Source organism: Molothrus ater, chromosome Z (genome assembly GCF_012460135.2).
Source record: "Molothrus ater isolate BHLD 08-10-18 breed brown headed cowbird chromosome Z, BPBGC_Mater_1.1, whole genome shotgun sequence".
NCBI lineage: Eukaryota > Metazoa > Chordata > Aves > Passeriformes > Icteridae > Molothrus > Molothrus ater.
In genome coordinates, this window is record NC_050511.2 from 49,908,519 (window position 1) to 49,928,560 (window position 20,042).

The 20,042-nt window shown below is 42.6% G+C and overlaps 1 protein-coding gene across 3 annotated transcripts in view; it reads left to right on the forward strand.

Moving 5' to 3' along the window:
• Nucleotides 1–19,831, forward strand: part of MUSK (muscle associated receptor tyrosine kinase) — a 54,827-nt gene extending 34,996 nt beyond the window's left edge. For 2 of the 3 annotated variants that reach the window (XM_036403280.2, XM_036403281.1), the window contains 5 exons: nucleotides 3,903–4,078; nucleotides 9,424–9,613; nucleotides 9,949–10,140; nucleotides 17,189–17,337; nucleotides 19,155–19,831. In XM_036403280.2, the coding sequence (XP_036259173.2) occupies nucleotides 3,903–4,078; nucleotides 9,424–9,613; nucleotides 9,949–10,140; nucleotides 17,189–17,337; nucleotides 19,155–19,831 (1,384 nt within the window). Of the gene's footprint in view, nucleotides 1–3,902; nucleotides 4,079–4,497; nucleotides 4,522–7,570; nucleotides 7,660–7,999; nucleotides 8,160–9,423; nucleotides 9,614–9,948; nucleotides 10,141–17,188; nucleotides 17,338–19,154 lie in introns of all 3 variants that reach the window. The other variant, XM_036403276.1, reaches the window with a different exon arrangement.
• The last annotated feature ends 211 nt before the right edge of the window (nucleotides 19,832–20,042 follow it).

Below are 20,042 nucleotides of genomic sequence, written 5' to 3' on the forward strand. Positions count from 1 at the left end.
TCTTCTGCCCAGTCCAGGTTTGGTTATTTTTATCTGCAACAGAATTATGATTGCCTGCTGTGCTTTGCAGAGGACAGCCCCACATACACATATATCAGGGTGAAGCTTTCTTTTTCCTGTCATGTTCAGCCCCTAAAAGACTGGTCATTACCCATATTACATTTGGGCAGCTGACTTCCCTGCCTAAAGCGCACTGCTTTGTTCTTGTCCTCCTTGAAACACATATTAAAATACTATTCAGATCTGCATTTACTGGAAGAGTAGCCCCAGCTCTAGTGTCCCAAATAAAATACAAACCTTTTCTACAGACATGACAAGCACACTGCTGGATGGACTTGTGCCTGATGTCTAATGGCAATAATTTCTCCAGTTATGTAGGGGCTTTTTAAGACAATCAGCAACATGTTGGTTTGGTAATTGGGACCTTTTTTGTTGCTTCTCCTTTAACACCTCTAAAACAAAGGCACAGAGGAAAATCCCACTGTGAATATTGACCATATATTTATCTTTCTACTTGGTACCTATGCTGCCTTGTATTCTACCACTGACACAGAGGTGGCATATATCCTACGAAACAATATTATGTGCAACTCTCCAAAGATAATCATGCAGCCAAGAACTACCATTTGCTTTTTGCTGACAGGCTCCTCCCTGCCACCTCAACATTCTGCTCTTTGTCATTGTGCCCTTAAATACACAATCACTCTGCCTTTTTTCAAGATCTGTGACAGTATTTATATCTCAGCCACACATGCACAGCACATTAGTCAGCTAAGGGTTTTGCATATTTCTCTGCATTTCAGTTAGATCTTGGCCTTGCTTCATTTACCCCTGCCCATGAGTGGCCCTGCAAGACCAGAACTCACAGTGATTTGACTGAAGACCTGTACTTCTGGGGCACTTCTAAAGTCAGAATTATATAAACTAACATAAATATTCACTTGATCTTGATGCACCTGAGCTAACAGTTACAACATCTGCAAATATATCTAAATGTTAATGGGCTTGCCTGGAACCATTTTTCTTCAAATTAATGAGTCAATGTTGTTTTTTATTAATTATTCCTCCCTCCTTCGACCCTAATTTTAATGCAGCTTTCTTTATAAGAAAAGTTCTAGAATAGCATCCCTCCTGATTCCTGTCCTCAGAGAGCATCAGCTGGACAGCAGTTCTTCCAGAGCCCAATACTCCTTTTGATAACTCAGACATCTAATAGACTTCTTTATGGCTGAGAGAGGCCTGGGGGCTCTTGAACACATCTCACATGCTCTTGGTTACTTTCCAATTCTCTTAACTTCTTTTTACTTATAGCTTTATAGCTATAAACTTTATAGCTTTCTGCAGAAGCTGGCTAGACTACACAAGTTTTCAGCTGAAATACTTCATGAGTAAGAATTTAACTCTCTCCAATGTGGGAGAGCTCTCCCAGTTTTTCAGGGACATACTGCCCTCAAAATATGTCCATGTATTTGTATCTTATTATTTATTTTCTGCACCAATTTTTCTCTTTCCATGTTGTCTTTTAATGTTCATTTGGTTTGGAAGCTAGCTAGCAAGAATAACAACTGACAGGCTGAGTAAAACTTTTCTAAAGTAATCGGGGGGTAAAATAGGATGAAATGAAACACAAGAAAACCACATGGGAAAAGTTTACTTAATGTAAATTTAGATGCAAATTGATTAAAATGAGAGTTTTTAAGGGAAAGTGATGTCTCATCTCATAATTCTTGATTACATCTGCCTCTTGTTGCTGGCTGCTATTGCAATAGCAGAATAACCCTCAGTTTCTGTTTCAATCACTGCTGATAGGAAGTGATCAGGCTGTAGGGAACAGTCTTGTGTTGGGGAAGGTTTTTCCTTTTTTGGGTCTGTGTGTCCCCACCTCCCCTTACATAGTCTCTTGTGGTCCCTAGAAACACTACTGGCACACTTCCTCTCTTCTGCCATTACTGCTCTTTGTCCATCTGTCATTTACATGACATAACATTTCTAATAATAACCTGAAGTAATCTTTGCCTGTGACCTCAGCAAACCCTCTGTGCGCAGCATTGGGTGCTACAACAGTGGTATGAACCTAGCTAGGAGTGACTGACCACCCTCCCTCTGGCTGTGTTACCATTCTTCCAGGGTGCAGATAACCTTCCTTTAACCCTGGAGCAGACAGCACTGCAAAAGAATGGTCTTCTGCGTTTTGCAATTGAACACTGAATAAAGGGCTTATTTAACGGTGCTTGGGATCCAGGAATGAACAGAGCTAATCCAATCCAGATGTCTCAGGTCTCAGCTAGTGCTTCAAATGCAAGTTTTTCTCATTTCCCTATCTAAGTATTTCTTTACTTCACAAGGTCACTCCTGTTCCACATGTTTAACATAAAAAAGATAAATTTGCCATCTGGCTGCATTCTGGCTTCCATGGAAGGGAGGAAGGAATAAACCAGGACTGGCTAAAACCAAGCACAGAGTATCTGGGCATTGATGACTTCAGCCTGCTGAATTGAGGGCCATCCATTACTGTTGCAAAAAAGCTGTTTCTCTAGTAGAATTCTCCATGAGAATGACCTCCATCCTTCAGGCGCTTTAGAGGGTTTGCAGTGTTGTTAGCCATTGCTGACACTCATGACCATCTGCTCTTGCCAAAACTGTTGTATAATTAAAGAGGTTGCATCAACCCACCAGGTGGTGAATTTGGCTAAATCCTTCCCCACACACCCCAGAAGTACATTTCACATTCTGCATCATTGTGTGATGAGTTGTGGATCTGGGAAAGACTCCAGCTGAGCTATGCAAAAGAAATCTCTGCACATGACCTCAAAGTTGATTTGGTAGCTCAGGCTCTCAAGAATAAATAAGCAAATCACTGATAAATTGACCAATATAACAAATCCACAAACTTCCCAGAATGGTGTGTTTTCTTTTTTTTCTTTTCCTTTTTTTTCTAGTGCAGTTGCCCTTCTCCACAAACAATTTCTCATATAAGGCCTATTTAAAAATCCAACACACTTCTTGCCTGTGAATATTTCACATTGTTATGGAGGCAACACATTAGGTGGGAGACAGGTCACTTTTTACCAGGCAATCTGCAGATATCTACAGAGAAAAAAATGGATTTAAAGTTGCCTGTACAGACAATTAAAAAATTCTGTTTTTTTATTCAGTGAGATTAAAAGTATATGCAAATATTTAACATAAGAAGGTTAAGAATTGCAGCTCACCTTTTGCTTTTAGTAGATGACAGAAGCCAAGTGAGATTTTAGGATATATTAAAAAATTCTGACTCTAGAAATGATAGGGAGACTATTTATAAGAGCATGTAGTGACAGGACAGGGGGGAATGCCTTCAAACTGAAAGAGGTTTAGATTAAATAATAGGAAGAAATTATTTACTGTGGGGATAGTGAGAGACTGGCACAGGTGGCCCAGGGAAGCTGTGTATGCCTCATCCCTGGAAGTGTCCAAGGCCAGGTTGGATGGGGCTTTGAGCTACCTGGTCCAGTGGAAGCTGCCCCTGTCCATGGGGCAGCAGGAAATTGGAAATAGATGATCTTTGATGTCTCTTCCAACACAAACCATTCTATGATTCTATGATGTTTATTAGAAGAACATGTGAAAAAAATCTGTAGAAAAAGATTGGAATGAACTCCTCATAGCTTGGTGTGTGTTGTGTTTTAAGCATAACCCTGCTTCATTAAAAATGTAGGTTTGTATGTTTCTTAAAGGAAGCTGTTGCATTTCATACAGTTTCTTTTATGGTTTATGAGCCAGACACACTGGCTTTAAAGAAGTGTCACCCCATTAATGGATTTCTGTCAGCTTGATAACCCCTGCACTTCACCGCTAAGTGCAGCCTTTTTTTTTCAAGCCATTGACAGCTGTATTTCACTGTTTTTTGCAAAACAATGTAGAGAGAATTGCCTTGCTGTAAAGGATCTCTACTGCTTTAAGGAATGGCTCTCAATGGAGGAGAACTCTCAGAAGGGGATTTACAAGCCAGGGCTGATGCTGCTCACTCTTCCTGAATGCAACAGGTTGCCCAGCCTGCACCAGAATCCCAGCTCCTGTACCCACATCCCTTTCTTTGGTAAGATGGCACATGTTGCTGATTGTCCAGAGAGCTGTGTTCTTGGTAAGGGAGAGGGGAAGGGTCCGATCCATAATTTACAGCTAAAGTAAAAGCTGATGGTGGGTACTGTCCTGTCAGCACCTCGTGTGCATGGAATTGTGACAGCTGCTTTAGCTGTTTGCCTCTCTCGTGCAACCAGGATATGGGAAAAATCCCTCAAGTAAATAAAGCCTGGATCTTTATTGAGAAGATCATAACAATCCTGAAAAACAGTCTTAATGATAGCAAAGTTGCCACTCAGGTGCCTTTGCAAAGAAATAAGCTGTTTAAGCACTGCTAGGGAGGGAACCTTTTCCTGTAGCATGCTTCTAAGTGAGCATCTGGTCATATTGCATCCTGGACAATCCCTCCTTACATCTTGTCTTCTCTTTTTACAGATTTTAAGAAGGAGAACATAACCAGTAAGTAGACTGCTCCAGACCCTATGTTTTTAGAGACATGTTATTCTTTATTGAAGCTGCCGTTTGCACATGTTTTTGTGTTTTCTGCTGGTCCTGGCTGGCTGAATTTAGATTGTTACTGAGGAATATCTGGGTTTCCATGTATGAGACATGGGGAAACACATTTCCAGCCTTTTGGAGGTTGGGGAGACCATGGGCTGGTAACTTTTTATGAGATAGGCATGCAGGTTTTAGATGGTACCCTTCCCTCCATCTGTCTCCTTTTCTATCTACCCATTGCCTATCATTCCCCTCTACCCATATTTGGATTTCTGACTCTGAGGTCGTTCCAGCCTTGTATGTTAACAACATGGTTACCTATGACAGGCTGGCCTTGCAAGACCTTAAGCTCCCAGATCTCTTATCAAATCACCTCAGAAGTCTGGCTGTTTCTTGTATGAGCCTCCCATGACCAGTAGTGAGACCCAGACATGTCCTGCAGTGCTGCTTTGACTTCTGTCAGGCTCCCCCCTGCTGCTGGTTGTGGCTGAAGCATGCACACCCAACTCTTGCACTCGTGTGCAGTTGCAGTTTCAAGCTCAGCCACTGAACTTGCCTCACTGGAAAAAGGAATCTCTCTCTTGCCATGCATCTAAGCAGGTGAGGTTTGCCGATTTTGCAGTGGCTCAACCTTATGTATGGAGAGAGAGGCAAAGTGGAAAAAAAAAAGGAAATAAAGAATATTGGGGAATATTCTTTCATGGAAGGATCTTGGCTTCACCTGACAACCTGAGACCTAGGGGCCTGGTGATGCAGACATAGAGACAAGGGCTTCAGAACCCTCTGGGCCAGTGCCTGCAAGGGCAGCCATCCCTGCCCTGGTGGAGGAACCACAAGAGAGAGGTGTCAGCATATGAGAGGAGCATTTGTGGGATAGCTTCAGTCTCCCCACAGTTGTTTCAGGACACATCCTCTGTCTCCTGTGTATTGTGTACGCATGAACTTTCTGTTCATCTTCCACAGCATTTTCTCAGAGTGGCATTGCATAAATGTACACTATTCAGTCATGAACCAGGAAGATATAATAGTAACATTTTAGTAATAATCACCCCTCTTTTTTCTTTAGACCCACTGCTATGTGCACAGGGGTTCGTTGAGCATGAACTGAACTGTTTTCTAGCTTGTTATCAAATTATTCATTAATGTCCAGGTGGACCAGCTATATTATTCCTCTGTCCTCATTGTAGGAAGACAGTCTATGAGAACATCTGCATTTTCAGAGTATGAAAGATTCAGAGGTTCTTACTTGCTCCTGCCCCTAAAGATCTCCACATTAATCTTTTAAGGTGTCCCACTAACATTTATTTCAAATCTGTGCAGAAATCTTTTCCTTGTTTATTACTAGCTGTGTCATGAGGTATGTTTCAGGCACTGCTTTCCTTGTCTTTGAATGTGAAACAAGTAAAATTCTCATCTCAGGTACACAAGTATGTTCCAGGACAGTTTAACACCTCTGATTAGGATGTTACACCTCTGCAGAGCTACAGGTGCTGGTCATGTGGGGCTGCTATCTTATTGCAGATGTGAGTCATAAATGGTATTTATGTATCAGCCAAAGAAATCCACCTTAGAGTATTTTACTTTGCATTTGTCATGGGTTTAAATGTTCCCATAAAGTCCATGATCATTCCTCTACTGAAGTGTTTAGATGCCTCAGGGCTACACGAACTCAATCCTTTGTTTAAGCTCATTGGACTGGAGTTAACACTTTAAAGACAGTGTGCCTACCTACAGGTATATAGTGTCTGCTACCTGCTGAAGACTCAGTAAGCTGAGTCTATCAGGATATATAACTGCAACCTGAGTGCAAGAAGAAAACAGCAGATAGTCATGATGATGTGTTGGCTATGGTCCTTGTACATGAGAAAGAGTACAATCCACAAAGACAGATACCCTTGTGTCAAATTTGGGTCAACCCTTACACAAAGCTTTCAAGAAGATGAAAAGTACTTGCTTAAAAAAGTCATTATTTTACAACATATCATGTTTCTTCTTGTTCTTCTTTATTCCTGAGCTGCAAGATTATGAACATAATAGAAAATAAAATTATGACAAAAGAATGTCCTGGTTTGTTAATTTTTCAAGGCTAACAATGCAATGGACCTTAATATATGCCATCTATTACAATGTTAGCTGCAGCTCAGCTGAGTTTAGAGATTAGGTACTATGTATTGAAATCTGTAAGGCTGCATCTCCTCTGCTGTCTTTCTGCTTCCTAGATTATGCCAGCATACATTCTCCTATGGGGACAGGTGTATGTGAGGACATATGTCCTGTGAGGACATTAATGCATATTCCTGCAGTAAAATCTCAAGATTTTCTGCCTAATTTTTCTGCAGCTGGAACAAGCCCTGTATATGCCGTGACTACACTATCTTCATTATAAAGAACATTGTTTTATACTGATACCATTCCTTAAATCATAGTTCAGATCATATTTCAGGGTATCGTCTCCATGCATGCTGAAAATCATAGGCTGTTTCCAAATAATCAAAGAGGATGAGCACTGTAGAGAAGGAGGAGGAAGGCACCCTTATGAATCCCAGCTCCCTGCTACCAATCTGAGGAATATGAGTGTCTTCCTATCAGTGCCCCGCTAAGAATGCAGGCTGTGAATCATGGAACCAGTGCTGTGATTTGCTTTCTGCCTTGGTTTGGCTAGAGTGGATTCAGTGTGGTTCTGCCCTGCACTTTCTGCATGATGTACTATGAATTATGTAGTTGCAGCTCAACCATCAAAGACACATGGCCTATTTTCTCATTCTGAGAGAGTTGCAGTGCCCTCTTTGAAGTTTTACCAGATTTCTGCCTATGTATTGAGTGCAAAATCCATTAGAGAGTAAACAGGAGGCTAAGCAGGGCCCTTTCTGTGTTGTCTAGTCCTTCTGTGTGCTTCACATCTGATGCTGTCAGATGGCCTCATGTAACAACATGAACTTTATTCTTGTGAGTCTCTGCTGCAGGACATGTTCTGAAATGCCTCGACCCTACAGGTTTTTTTCTCTTCCAGGGACTTGCTACAGTGGCAATGGTCAGTTTTACCAGGGCACAGCCAATGTCACAGCATCTGGCATTCCCTGCCAGAAGTGGAGTGATCAGGTGAGTTCAGTGTGAGATGCACCAAATGGAGAGTTGTGCTAGAGGTTTGCTTTTCCAAGGAGTTTCTCAGAGTCAGGCAGCCCAGTCTCAGTGAAAGGGATGAGCAGGGAACAAGTTGCCTTCATTCTTGAGCTCATTTTATAATCTTATCATATTTCAATCTGCAAGTTCTCCTTACTGTGTCAAGATGTGTTCTCTGTCATTTCAGGCGACCAAAAGGCTGTTTCACCAAGGGCTCTGTCTTGCTTCCCTCCTTTGGGGTTTCTTTTAATTTTGTTTAAATAATAATAGCATGGAAAATTATGCTGAAACATTAATACAATTTGCTTCCTTCCCCAAGGCTCCCCATTTGCACAGGAGGACTCCTCAGGTTTTCCCAGAGCTGTTGGATGCTGAGAATTACTGCCGCAATCCAGGAGGTGAGAATGAGCGTCCCTGGTGCTACACAAAGGATCCAGCTGTGACCTGGGAATACTGCAGCGTGTCTCCCTGTGGAGATGGTAGGCAACTGCACTTTATGATTTCTGCCACTGTGGCTGTTTCGTGGCCATGCAAGGTGTACCATCCTGGGTACACCAATCTGTTCTGTCCTCTGGATTCAGCTAGTTCTGGGTCTTCTCACAGATTCATTCAGCATCTTAATTGAGAAGCTTTAAAGTGCCCCATGAAGAGGGGAAAATGAAGACAGATGAATCAAGCATCTTGCTCTAGGTTATATAAATGCTAAAGATGAAGTGAAATGTCCTGTGGTATTCTGAAAAATTGATTTGTCACACTGTTTAGAAGGTAGGGCTTCAGGTTGTTTTCCAAAGTTGTTTAGTTTAGGGTGATTTTTTTTCAACAATACTTCCCACCCCCCACCCCCCTCACCCCCCCAGTTTAAACTAAAAATAAGCCATAAAAAGATGGAAGCATCTTTGGGTTTTGATGTAGAAGCTAAGTATTCCTGTAATTTCTTGTTCAAAACCAGAAAAATTTTTGAAAAATATTTCATCCAAGATTCCCAGTTTCTGGATTTCAGTGCTCAGAAATAAGACTGCATTTGGAAACTTACTGCACAGGGAACAGAGGTTCTATGGACATAAGTGAACACAAGTAATTTTCAGTTTAGCTGACAACTAAGAAGAATAAGAGTTTAAATTTCTTTCTGTTCTCAAACACTGCATGCAGAGATCAGCATTTTCTAGAATATCTCAGAAAGTACTCCACAGGTAGTTATGTGATTTTTTCCCTAATAATTCAGCCAAGTGTGCTTTAAATTAGTTTTCCACATTTTCCCCATAAAGACACTGAGATGCAAACTGTTGGGGGTAAGAGGATATTTCAGGAAAGTATCACTCTGTACTTGCTTGGTCTTACAGTCCTCCCTGCAGATTCCTTTTAGGACACATGATACATTGTGGTTTACATTGTGCACCATTGATCTTTCCCACTGCAGATATTACTATATTTGAATACTGTTGAGACTGTCAGATGTGACCTCCCATTTGTAACTCTTGCAAATATTCTATACCAAAACTGTGTTCCCAGCTTAATGGGCACTATATATTGGTCGTACCAGATCTTGCATTTTCACATGTGGCAAAACAAATGGGTTTTGCTTCCTGCAAACCAAGCTTCCCTAGTATGGTCCTCTCATGTGGTCATAGGGCTGTATGTAATGTCAGTAATTTCCAGGGTGACAAGTTAGCTTCGTAAGTTCCTCTAAGAGAAAGCTCTATAAACTAGCAGAGGCATAACCCTCTGATTTTATTTGCATTACAGCATTGTTATCACTGGGAACAAGAAAACCAAGTGGAGAGACTCTAAATCTTCCCCCTCCTCCTCCATTTTCCCCTACATACTCCATGACTGTTATCATCTCGATCATCTCCAGCTTTGCCCTGGTCGTGATCTTTGGCATTATCACCCTGGTTTGCTGCCGTCGTCGAAAACAGTGGAAAAACAAGAAAAGGTAAAGCTTGGAACTTAATTCAGTGCAAGAAATGCTGCTTTGGAAAAAGAGCTTTCTTGTTTCTGAGAGAAAAGTCCTGTGAACACCTGTGAGGGGACAGCAGCCCTACCTCTGCTTGTGCCAACCCAGTGTTAGCTCTGTTGAATTCCACCTTCTGTGCCAGAGCAGAAGGTGGTGACTAGGGACATGGACACCTTGCTGCAAGGTTCCTTCAGTAGCCCTGCTGCACCTTCCTTTTTCATCCTGAAATAAATAAGCTCAGGAGGAGATGAAGCTAGTTATCTCCTGATTGAGAGCTGTGCACACACTGACCAAAAATCTCTCCATTGTTTCAGAGAGTCAGAGACACCAACTCTCACCACTCTGCCCTCCGAACTGCTCCTGGACCGGTTGCACCCCAACCCCATGTACCAGCGCATGCCTCTTCTCCTCAATCCAAAATTGCTTAGCCTGGAGTATCCCAGGAACAATATTGAATATGTGAGAGATATTGGGGAGGGAGCATTTGGGAGAGTCTTTCAGGCCAGGTAAGCAGTCTCTTTGTGAGTCTTCTTTATCTGAAGGTACTTGAAAAAATCAGCATGGAAATCATCCATCCATCCATCCATCCATCCATCCATCCATCCATCCATCCATCCATCCATCCATCCATCCACTCAAATGCATGTGTACCAAATGGTACACAACACTCAGGTTTGAAGAATTGTTTTTGTTGTCCACTCCTATCTGTCAATATTTGTTAAACTTTTGCCGCAAATTACTCTCTTCTACTTTCTAGTAGATGTAATGCCTTACTGACATTATCTGGTGTAAAAGTTCAGCTAAATTTTGCCAAGAGTACCGCCTGTAACATGTGACCTATTGTGAAGTTCTTGCATTTCCCAGTATTTATGAATTCTCAGTGTGTGGTGATCTCCATTATAACACCGGTACTGACCTGTGTAATTACCACAAAAGTCTTTGCATCATGCTACAGTTCAGTCCAAACTGAATTGCAATTTGATTCTGTGGCAAAAGCAAACCAAACCAAAAATCCCCTAAAAACCCTCCCTACATAGGCCAGTGGGGGGATGGGCATATGGTTGTGTGTCTGTGGTGTCCCAGCCTTAATGGAAAATGCACACCCAAGATTTGCAGATGCTTGTGGGTGAAAGAAATGGCAAAAGCCAGAGTATCTGCAAAAGTGTACCAATTTTTATTAGTAAATTACACGCCTTCCATGGAAATAGCTCTTTTATTGTCCCTGACCTCCTATATAAGCACAGGGCAGTGGGTTTTGAATAAAGGGGTAGTGTGAAAAGGAAGGGAGACAAAAAGATGGATTAAAGATGGAAGGAGAGAAAGAAAGAAAGAAAAGAAAGAAAAGAAAGAAAGAAAGAAAGAAAGAAAGAAAGAAAGAAAGAAAGAAAGAAAGAAAGAAAGAAAGAAAGAAAGAAAGAAAAGAAGGAAGGAAGTGGCGGAAGTGGTGGCAGTGGCAGAAGTGGTGGAAGGAAAGAAAGAAAGAAAGAAAGAAAGAAAGAAAGAAAGAAAGAAAAGAAGGAAGGAAGTGGCGGAAGTGGTGGCAGTGGCAGAAGTGGTGGAAGGAAGTGGTGGAAGTGGCGGAAGTGGCGGAAGGAAGGAAAAAAGAAAAAAAGGAAAAAAGGAAAAAAAGGAAAAAAGGAAAAAAGGAAAAAAGGAAAAAAGATCAGTGGTCCTGGCTCCACCATCAACTCACCTGACAGAAAGCTTACGATCCTGGGGCACATGTGTGTCTAGGCTTTGTGAGGGTACCTTTTTATAGTAAAATTTATGTGCCCTGGAGCTAATTTCCTCACTTTCTATACAAAGTGGGTTCTTATGGGCAGCCCCTCCTTCCAGACCTTTCTGGAAAATGATTTAGGGGCTTTAGGGTCTTGGGTGCTCTTGATCCCCCCTTGCAGTCCATTCCACCTACTTCTCAGCCTCATTCCTGCACCTCTGATGGTGGTGTTGTGCTTATCTCCAGAACAAGGACACTTGTCTCAGAAAAATGTTGCCCTACCTCTGTATGGCCCCTTTCTCCTGCCATAACAATCCTTGGTTGATTCAATGGCTATCTGGATATCAGTGTTTGAGTAACACATATAAATTCCTTTATCTCTAGACTTCTTCAGTGTCCCCTTTAGTTAGTTTCTCGCTTTTTATTTTTGGAATTTGCAGCCACTGTTACTTGTTTTAAACCTAAGTTATTAGATGACAGCCCAGTTCTGATAATACCATGGGAAGTGAGGTTGTGCACTTTTACAAATGTGAAAAATCTTTAATTGACAACCCCAAAAATGAGGAGGAAGGAAGATATCTAGTTTTTCTTGACAGAATCCATAATTTCTGCAAGACAATCTGGACAATAATAGTTTCCTCCTAAAGTCCCATCCCCAAATTCCTAGAAGAAAGTGTACAGGCTGTATAGTTCCCTGCTTAGTCATGGCAGTAATCTTTGTCCTTTGCAGTTAACAAGCATGGGGCATGGCTGATTTTGTAGCTGTATCTAGAGTAGTGTATGATGACCTCAACAAAAACCCAAGGAAGGATCAGAGTCCCACCATGAGCCAAGATCTGCTTGGTGAAATGCTTCTGTTGACTGCCAAAGCAAAGGGCTATCCTTGCAAAAAGTAGTCATAATGCAGGTATTTGTAATGTTTATAGTTAAGCTATATGATGTACCTGCTAGAAAATTAGTTCTGTACAGGTTAGACATGTTACAGCTGGGAAACCGTTTCAACAGCTATGATGGATTTTTTTTTCCTAATGAAGAGATAAATTATTTCTAATGGAAGAAAAGCAAGCATACTTTTCTTTATTACAGAGAAAATGAAAAATAACAAAATTCAAAGGGTGCACAGTGGGATTGCCACAGATGCTTAGCCTGTGATGAACTGTTATCTTGGATGGCCAAACACATCTGAGCTTGAAGCAAGAACACAGCTGCAGAAGCTGCACAACAGCTGTGCTTGGGGCACTGCACACCAGGGGCACAGGTCAGCTCTTGTCCCAGACTCAGCGCAGTGCTCAGGGTGCCCTGAGGTGCATCACCTTCCTGCTCATGCTGCAGGAGTCTTCACCTGTGTGCCAGCAGGGCAGGAACTCTACTTCCCAAGTGCTGCTTTGGCCCTGCTCTGGAAGGTCTAATACAATTTGAGTGCTGCACAGACCTTTCTGAGCTCGAAATTACTTTCATGGATATCAAGAAAGACTTCTCAAAGGGCATTCAAATATCACTAAAGTGCTAGTTAAGCAAGTGCCAAAGTGGTGTAAAGATCTTTTATGTGGATTTCATACACTTCAGCACTGCAATTTCTTTCAATTAAGCCTTTTTGTTATTGTCAATGGAAACTGAGAGAAAAAGACACATGAGAAGAAAAGAAAGTATTACATCTCATCTAGCATTTGCAAAGTGAGAAGCATCTTGAGAGATGCTTGCTCTCTCTGGGTCAGGGAGGGAGCTACAGAAATATTGCTTCTTAGGGACCTCCTTTGTTTATTACCACCTCTATCAAAAATGCCTCCAAGGCTTTATAATTCCTTATAATAAGGTATAGACATTTTTGTGCACTTCTGGCAGATCAGTGCAGTCCTAGTATAAGCTGTGTGTTCATCCAGGTTACTGAAATGATCAAAACTCAAATTATTGCCTTCCCATCTCAGAAGGATAAAATGTACTCTCCTGCATGTGTTAAATGGACATCTCGAGCTAAGTTTAGCAATCCTCTTACTTCTCCTGCTCTCATGTTTCTCGCTCTTCTGTAAACACAGCTCTGCACTCAGTGCCAGCGATGCCTTTGCCAGTTGGCTGCTGTGAGTCCTGATTCAGTGTTTACTCACTCCTGGGTCAAGCAACATGTTAGGACAGGAAGTGTCTAGCTATCATTTACTAGCTTCTCCTGAAAGGCTACTGTCTTCACCAGGAACAGCTTCACACTTGGAAGGATAAGGAAGTAACCATGCTTAAAACAAAATTCAGGACCATGCTCAGGTCTGTCCCAGATAGGTCTTTGTGGCTGATTCTCCTCCTGGGAGGACCATGCTGGCCCCACAAGACACCAGAGCACCAGCTCTGTGCAGTTCAGTGCAGACTAGCATGCAAGTTTTCTTCCAGAGCTGGACCTGTGTGGTCCAGGCAAAGCCTGAAGATCAGGATTGCCTAAAAGCCTGGATGTGGAGTCTTTGCCAGTAGGCCGGTATGGAGGTTTTGCTAGTAGGCTGGTAGACCTACACTACAAATGCACAACATGCTGTTCCTCCTTAGGGACAGGGCTGTTCCTAAGGTCAGAGTTTCTTGACAGAAGTCTCCTCATGTTCTCTCTATCTGCAAAGGGTATTTCTTTGACCTGCTGTCTCATATATAGCTGAAAAATAGTGTGGTGTTAATTAATAAAAAAAACAAAACCCAACCTTCCCTTCCCCCTCAAAAATAAGGTAAAGGTAGGCTCCCACCAGACTCAGTAGATGTTAATTACATTATTTAATAATCCAAGAGAAGCTGCCCAACTGTTATGGTGAGCAAGATGGGGACAGGACAGAGTCTCAAATACAGGTTCAGACTGCTCCTCATTTTTTTTACATATTTGCTGCTTGAAATAAACACAGGCAGGGGACCTTTCTCCTTTTTAATGCCTTTATTAAAACTGATCAGCTCAGGTGGGGAGAACCAATGGGTGCACTCTCACGCCACTGCTGCTCCCAGGAGTGACTCGGAGGAGGAGGAAAAGTGCAGCTTTGTCCACAGGCCTGTGGGCAGAGCTGGGCATTCCTTCCTCACAGGAGCATTGGGAACACCCTTGCTTTTTGGTTCAACATTCGAGGTCCTCTGTCTAGCCAACATCTGAGGTTAGAATGTGGGGTAAAAAGGCCTTGGCAGATACTGGATTCTGTTCCTCACGTCTAGCCATCACTTTGATTCGTCAATTTTGTGTTGGCTCGTTGTTTTAGGGGTTTTTGGCTTTGTTTCGTGAGGGGTCCATCCCGTTGCATGCAGGAAATGAGGTCATTTGCATGCCGACTCGATGTCCTTTCCCCTCCAGCGTCTGGGTGCCATCTTCCGGGAAGCAGCAGGGTGCCACTCGACAAAAGGGGGGATTCTTAACCATTAACTACAGGTAGTTAGTGAAAACGACAGGTGATTACAAACAGTTAGAACTCCACCCTGGCAGCAACTGGCCCAACCTGTGAACTCTGCAACCTTTTAAAAAAATGGGCAGCTGTTCTACTCATAACACTGCTTAGGAAGGAAAACCTGACTGGGAACTTAAGTCAGACATTCTCTAGATAGGCTCAGAGTGAAATTCCTAGCTGCACCCCTGGTTAGTTCTTTAAACAGCATGCACTTAAATGCCAGTTAATGACTCTGGTGCACAAATCCATTGGTAGTGAAGCAGGCAAAGGACTGTTGCTGTCCACCCTGTGCATGAGCAGTGTAAATTTCTCCTCCTTAATTGCAAGAGAGATTACCTAAAGTAATTTCTTTTGATGCTTCCCAGTTCTAGGAGAGAGTTAGCCTATTTTTCAAAAAATGCTCCGCCTTCTGGCCCTCCAGCTGAATTCTCCAGGTTCAGAGGCAGCTGCGTCCCGCTGCTACCCTGCATATGTGCCCCTATCATTTGTGCAAAGACTGTCTTTAGGGCATTAAAGGGGTCAAATTTGTTAGCTGTCTGACAAGACTTCAGACAGTTCCTGCCTTTGTGCCAGAAAAGTGTGAGTTTCCCAGGCCTGCTAAGAACTGTACTGCATCGCCATGAACTACCAAAGGTGAAATTTCTGGCTTTTGCCTGAGGGCCACTTAAAAGGCATTGTGCAGCTTAGCCTCACTTGGCTACATTTAGGTTAGTTTACATTACAGAATTCAGTGAAATTGGGTGTACATTAGCCTGGGGTGAGTTTCTGTCTCCAAAGCAGTCAGGACTAAGTTCTGTCCCCCCTGATTTGGCACTGTGCTGGGTCTGCTAGTCAGAGATGAGTGGTAATCTCTGAGGCTATTTGGAAGATATAAAGCCCTCCTATTTTTACTTTTAAATCCCCTATTGCTTTGTTCAGGCTGCTGCTGCTGGCTCTAGTGCTGAGAATTGACAGCAGGTGCTTGTACTCCTCCCCTCCTACTAGACTGGGAACTGCTGCCAGCACAGGGGAAAGAAGGAAGACATTGTGCTGTAATGGAGGCGTAGCAGACAAGTGTGGGGCCTGATCCTCTGCTCTGGCATGTCAGACCTCCTTGCCTGAGTGTCTCAGCTGTGTTCCATCCACTTCTGATTCCTTTCTTGATGGACACCCTGCCATCCAGTGACATTTGACATTTACAGCATCCAAGTACTACTGTTGCAACTGCCATGCATCTGAAGTAGAAGACAAGGAAGCTGGAAGTTTACTTTGGAAATTGGAGTCTCCTCTAGGTGCTACTGAGCAAGAAAATAACCTGGCATTCAAGCAACGGGAGGGCGGTCAGGCTGGTGTAGCAACATGACACATAAATGGGCACCATTCCCCATGGGCTCTGGCTGGCTACCTGTATGGAATGTGTGTTAGCTGCAAGGCCCCTGGGAAGAATTTGTGCAGGAAACAAAATGTACCTCTGAGGTTTAGTGCATGTTTGAAGAGTGGAAAATTACTCTTCTCCGGCAACAGCTACCTCTAAATCTTTGGCAAGCCCAAATAATTAAACTTGTTGAGGGTGCAGGGAATCCTATGGATAGGAAAACAAATCTGTTGCTCAAAGTCAGGATTCAGTTTTCCAAGGGTTTGTGTCTATAAACTTTAGTTGAAGATTCACAAGTATCAAAACATGTGTATTTACACATTAACTTGTTCTTCAGACAAGGCACAGGCTTGCTTTTTCCCTTCTGTCCTGTCACATGTTTCCACAAATCTTGAAGCAATATAAACTGTTTTCTAAACCTCAGCTACACCACATTAAATCCAGCTGAAATTAGCAAATGGTTTTATAACTTGTTAAAGGTGCATACACATGCCACACACACATACATAGAGAACAGTATCAAAAGGCGATTTTCCTTACAAAACCAAGGGAATACACTTCCTGTAATTGCTACTTTCACTCTAATAGTAGCCAGATATACCAAAGTCACCACTGTGCCAGGTATGGGAAAGAAGGCTCTTTCATCAATTTAATAAAAAGTAGGTTTATTTTTAACTCCACTGTTATACCCCAAAAGTGAATTTTTTGGACTGAAGAGTCCATCTGTCCTCCATCAAGTTTATGATGTGATCTCCAGCCTAGGGAGCAGTTGTTTCTTACCAACCTTTTACTTATTTATGTCTTTAGCAGACACAGTAATGAGTCTGTAAGCAGCAAGAGCAGTGATCAAAAAAAGCTATATTGAATTTAGTCCTACCTGAACCAAATTAAATGCCTCCATAATATGCAATGTATATTGCAGTCCCAAGAGATGAAACTGGGCTTTAAGTTTCCTTCTGTTGGTTCTGGGGCCTTCTCCCTTTTTTTTTCTTTTTTTGGTCAGCCTCTCCTTTTTGCATCAGAAACAGAACTGATATTTAGTGTGCATGTATTCATCACTGATGGTTTCCTCTCTTACCTCTTCCTTGCAGGGCCCCAGGGCTGCTGCCATATGAACCTTTCACCATGGTAGCAGTGAAAATGCTGAAGGAGGAAGCATCTGCAGACATGCAGGCTGACTTTCAGAGGGAAGCAGCTCTCATGGCAGAGTTTGACAATCCGAACATCGTCAAGCTTTTAGGTATACTGAGGCATCCTATTGCCTTAACAAGATGGTGCATCACTTCAAAACCTCCTCATGCTGCACTGGGTATACTGCTGGCCATCTTGCTGCCTAACTCTGCTTCCAGTCTAATAACCTTGACCCAGATGTCTTACAGGGAGGACGTGAACTTCCTGGAACTGTGATTTATTTTGTGGATACTGAAAAGAAATAGTACAAGTCTTGTTAGTTTTATATGTCCCACTTACTATTGTGATGTCTGAACACTTAATAGCATTAAAAAAAACAAAATTAAATTAACAAAAAAAGCCAGCCACAAAAATGGCCTCTTCCTTTCCTTCCATTCTCATCTGAAAGGGCATCCTTCTTTGTTGGATTTTTTTAGAAAGTCTTGATGCTGAAGCTTGGCTAATAAGACACTTTCTGAGAAGAAAGCTGCTGACAAAAAATATTCTTTTAGAAGATTGTAATTTTTTTTCTGAAGTAGATGCTGCTGGCCACTTTTATCTGGAAATACTGCTCTAATTTGTTGTATGCAGATCTGATTCTCATGAACAGGGACATTTGAGATCTTAATTTATTTCAGTAGGAAGCTCCAGAACATTTTGAAATGGATAAACCACATTTTTGGGAAAGCTGGGTTGATACAGATACTTTGGCTACAGAAATGAAAAGCAGAAAGAACACTAAACTGGACTAAACTTTGTGTTTATTGTTAACACATTTTAGGCCAGAAAAGGACAAAGGTACAGGCACAAACTAGTACCAGATCATGGGGCTTTGGAGAAATAGCCACCTTGTTGAAAACAGCTTAAATGATAAATCTCTCACATACACTGTCAGATCCTGATGTCATCAGAGTGGGAGCAGCCATTTGTTTTTCCTCAAAGATTCAAATATTAGGTCCTCAATCAGAATTTCAGATTTCACAATAAGTTGCATCACCAGTTGCTAAATGATGACCCTAAGAAAGCAAAACACATACATTTTAAATGTTAGCTTTTGCTGGTTAGCATTTTAATGATAGGTGCACAAATATTACTGTATCACTGTATGATCAATAAGGCTCATAGAAGTGTGGTAATGCTGGCCCACCAATAAAGCTGATAAAGTGCCAAGCATGTAGGACTGCATTCTACATCTAACAGACATGGCAAATATCTCCTTTCTGTTGTCTGCTTTTGATTTGTCTTTCTTTCATTTTTGAATATCTGTCATGCCAAAAGTAATTCCTCAACCAACTTTTTTTGCATGAGTTGTTAAAAAAAATAAAAATCCATGAGGGCAGGAGTTTCCTTGCAATTCAAGAGTTCCACTGAACCCTTGAACATGCCCCTTGTGAATACTTTTGAAGTCTTCCTGCATATGTGTCACCCCTATAACAATATTATTGTTTAATAACACAACAATCACAAGAAATGTAAGAATTAAAAAGTAACTTAATCAGAACTTTACAAGTTACTTCCTGAAAGTCCTTGCAGTTTCACCTGGGAAGAGGCAATACAATATTTTAGTTAATACTAACTTAAACAGGATTGCTTAAGCTCTTCATTAAACTTAGCTCCAAAACTCTGTGTTTTACCCAGGATGTCGAGAAAAAATTTGCATTCAGGCATGTGTATGATTTGTAAGCATCACCCATGGAGCTCATCATCAGATCCCTGATGCAGGAGCTTGAAAAGAGGCAGCATGCATGATGGATGCATGTGAAGTGGATGGCATTTGCATGGCTCTCTCTCTGCATTGTAGAAAGCCTCCCTTTTGTGCTTTGTGGCTTTTGCACAGCAAAACTCTCTTTGCTGCACAAATGACCCGTGTGGTGTGTCCCCTGCCAGGCGTGTGTGCGGTTGGGAAGCCGATGTGCCTGCTGTTCGAGTACATGGCCTACGGGGACCTGAACGAGTACCTGCGTGACCGCTCGCCCCGCAACCTGTGCAGCCTGGCGCAGGGCAGCCTGGACACGCGGCTGCGCCTCCCGAACCCCCTGGCGCTCTGCTGCACCAGCCAGCTCTGCATTGCCAAGCAGGTTGCTGCCGGCATGGCATACCTCTCCGAGCGCAAGTTCGTCCACCGGGATTTGGCCACCAGAAACTGCCTGGTGGGGGAGAACATGGTGGTGAAAATTGCAGATTTCGGTCTCTCAAGGAACATGTATTCGGCTGACTATTACAAAGCTAACGAGAATGATGCCATCCCCATCCGCTGGATGCCCCCTGAGTCCATTTTCTACAACCGCTACACCACGGAGTCTGATGTGTGGGCCTATGGGGTGGTGCTGTGGGAGATCTTCTCCTACGGCATGCAACCTTACTATGGGATGGCTCACGAAGAGGTCATCTACTACGTGAGGGATGGGAATGTCCTCTCCTGCCCTGACAATTGTCCTCTGGAGCTCTACAACCTGATGCGCCTCTGCTGGAGCAAGTTGCCTGCTGACCGGCCAGGCTTTGCCAGCATCCACCGCATCTTGGAGCGCATGTACAAGAGGGCCGTGGCCAACATGTCTGTCTGAGGGATACAGTTCCCTCCCTGTCTCCTGTGTCCACCTATTTAGACTGACTTGGACCAGCCCAAGAGCTCCTGAGTGATGGTGCCTTCACACAGTGTCTCACTCAGGGAGGAGAAAAGAGCTTGCTCCACAGCCAAACAAGAAATACAGACTGTACCCCTTTATGCACCTCTTTGAGTGGGACTGTACCTCCCAAACAACAGGGCTGACCTTT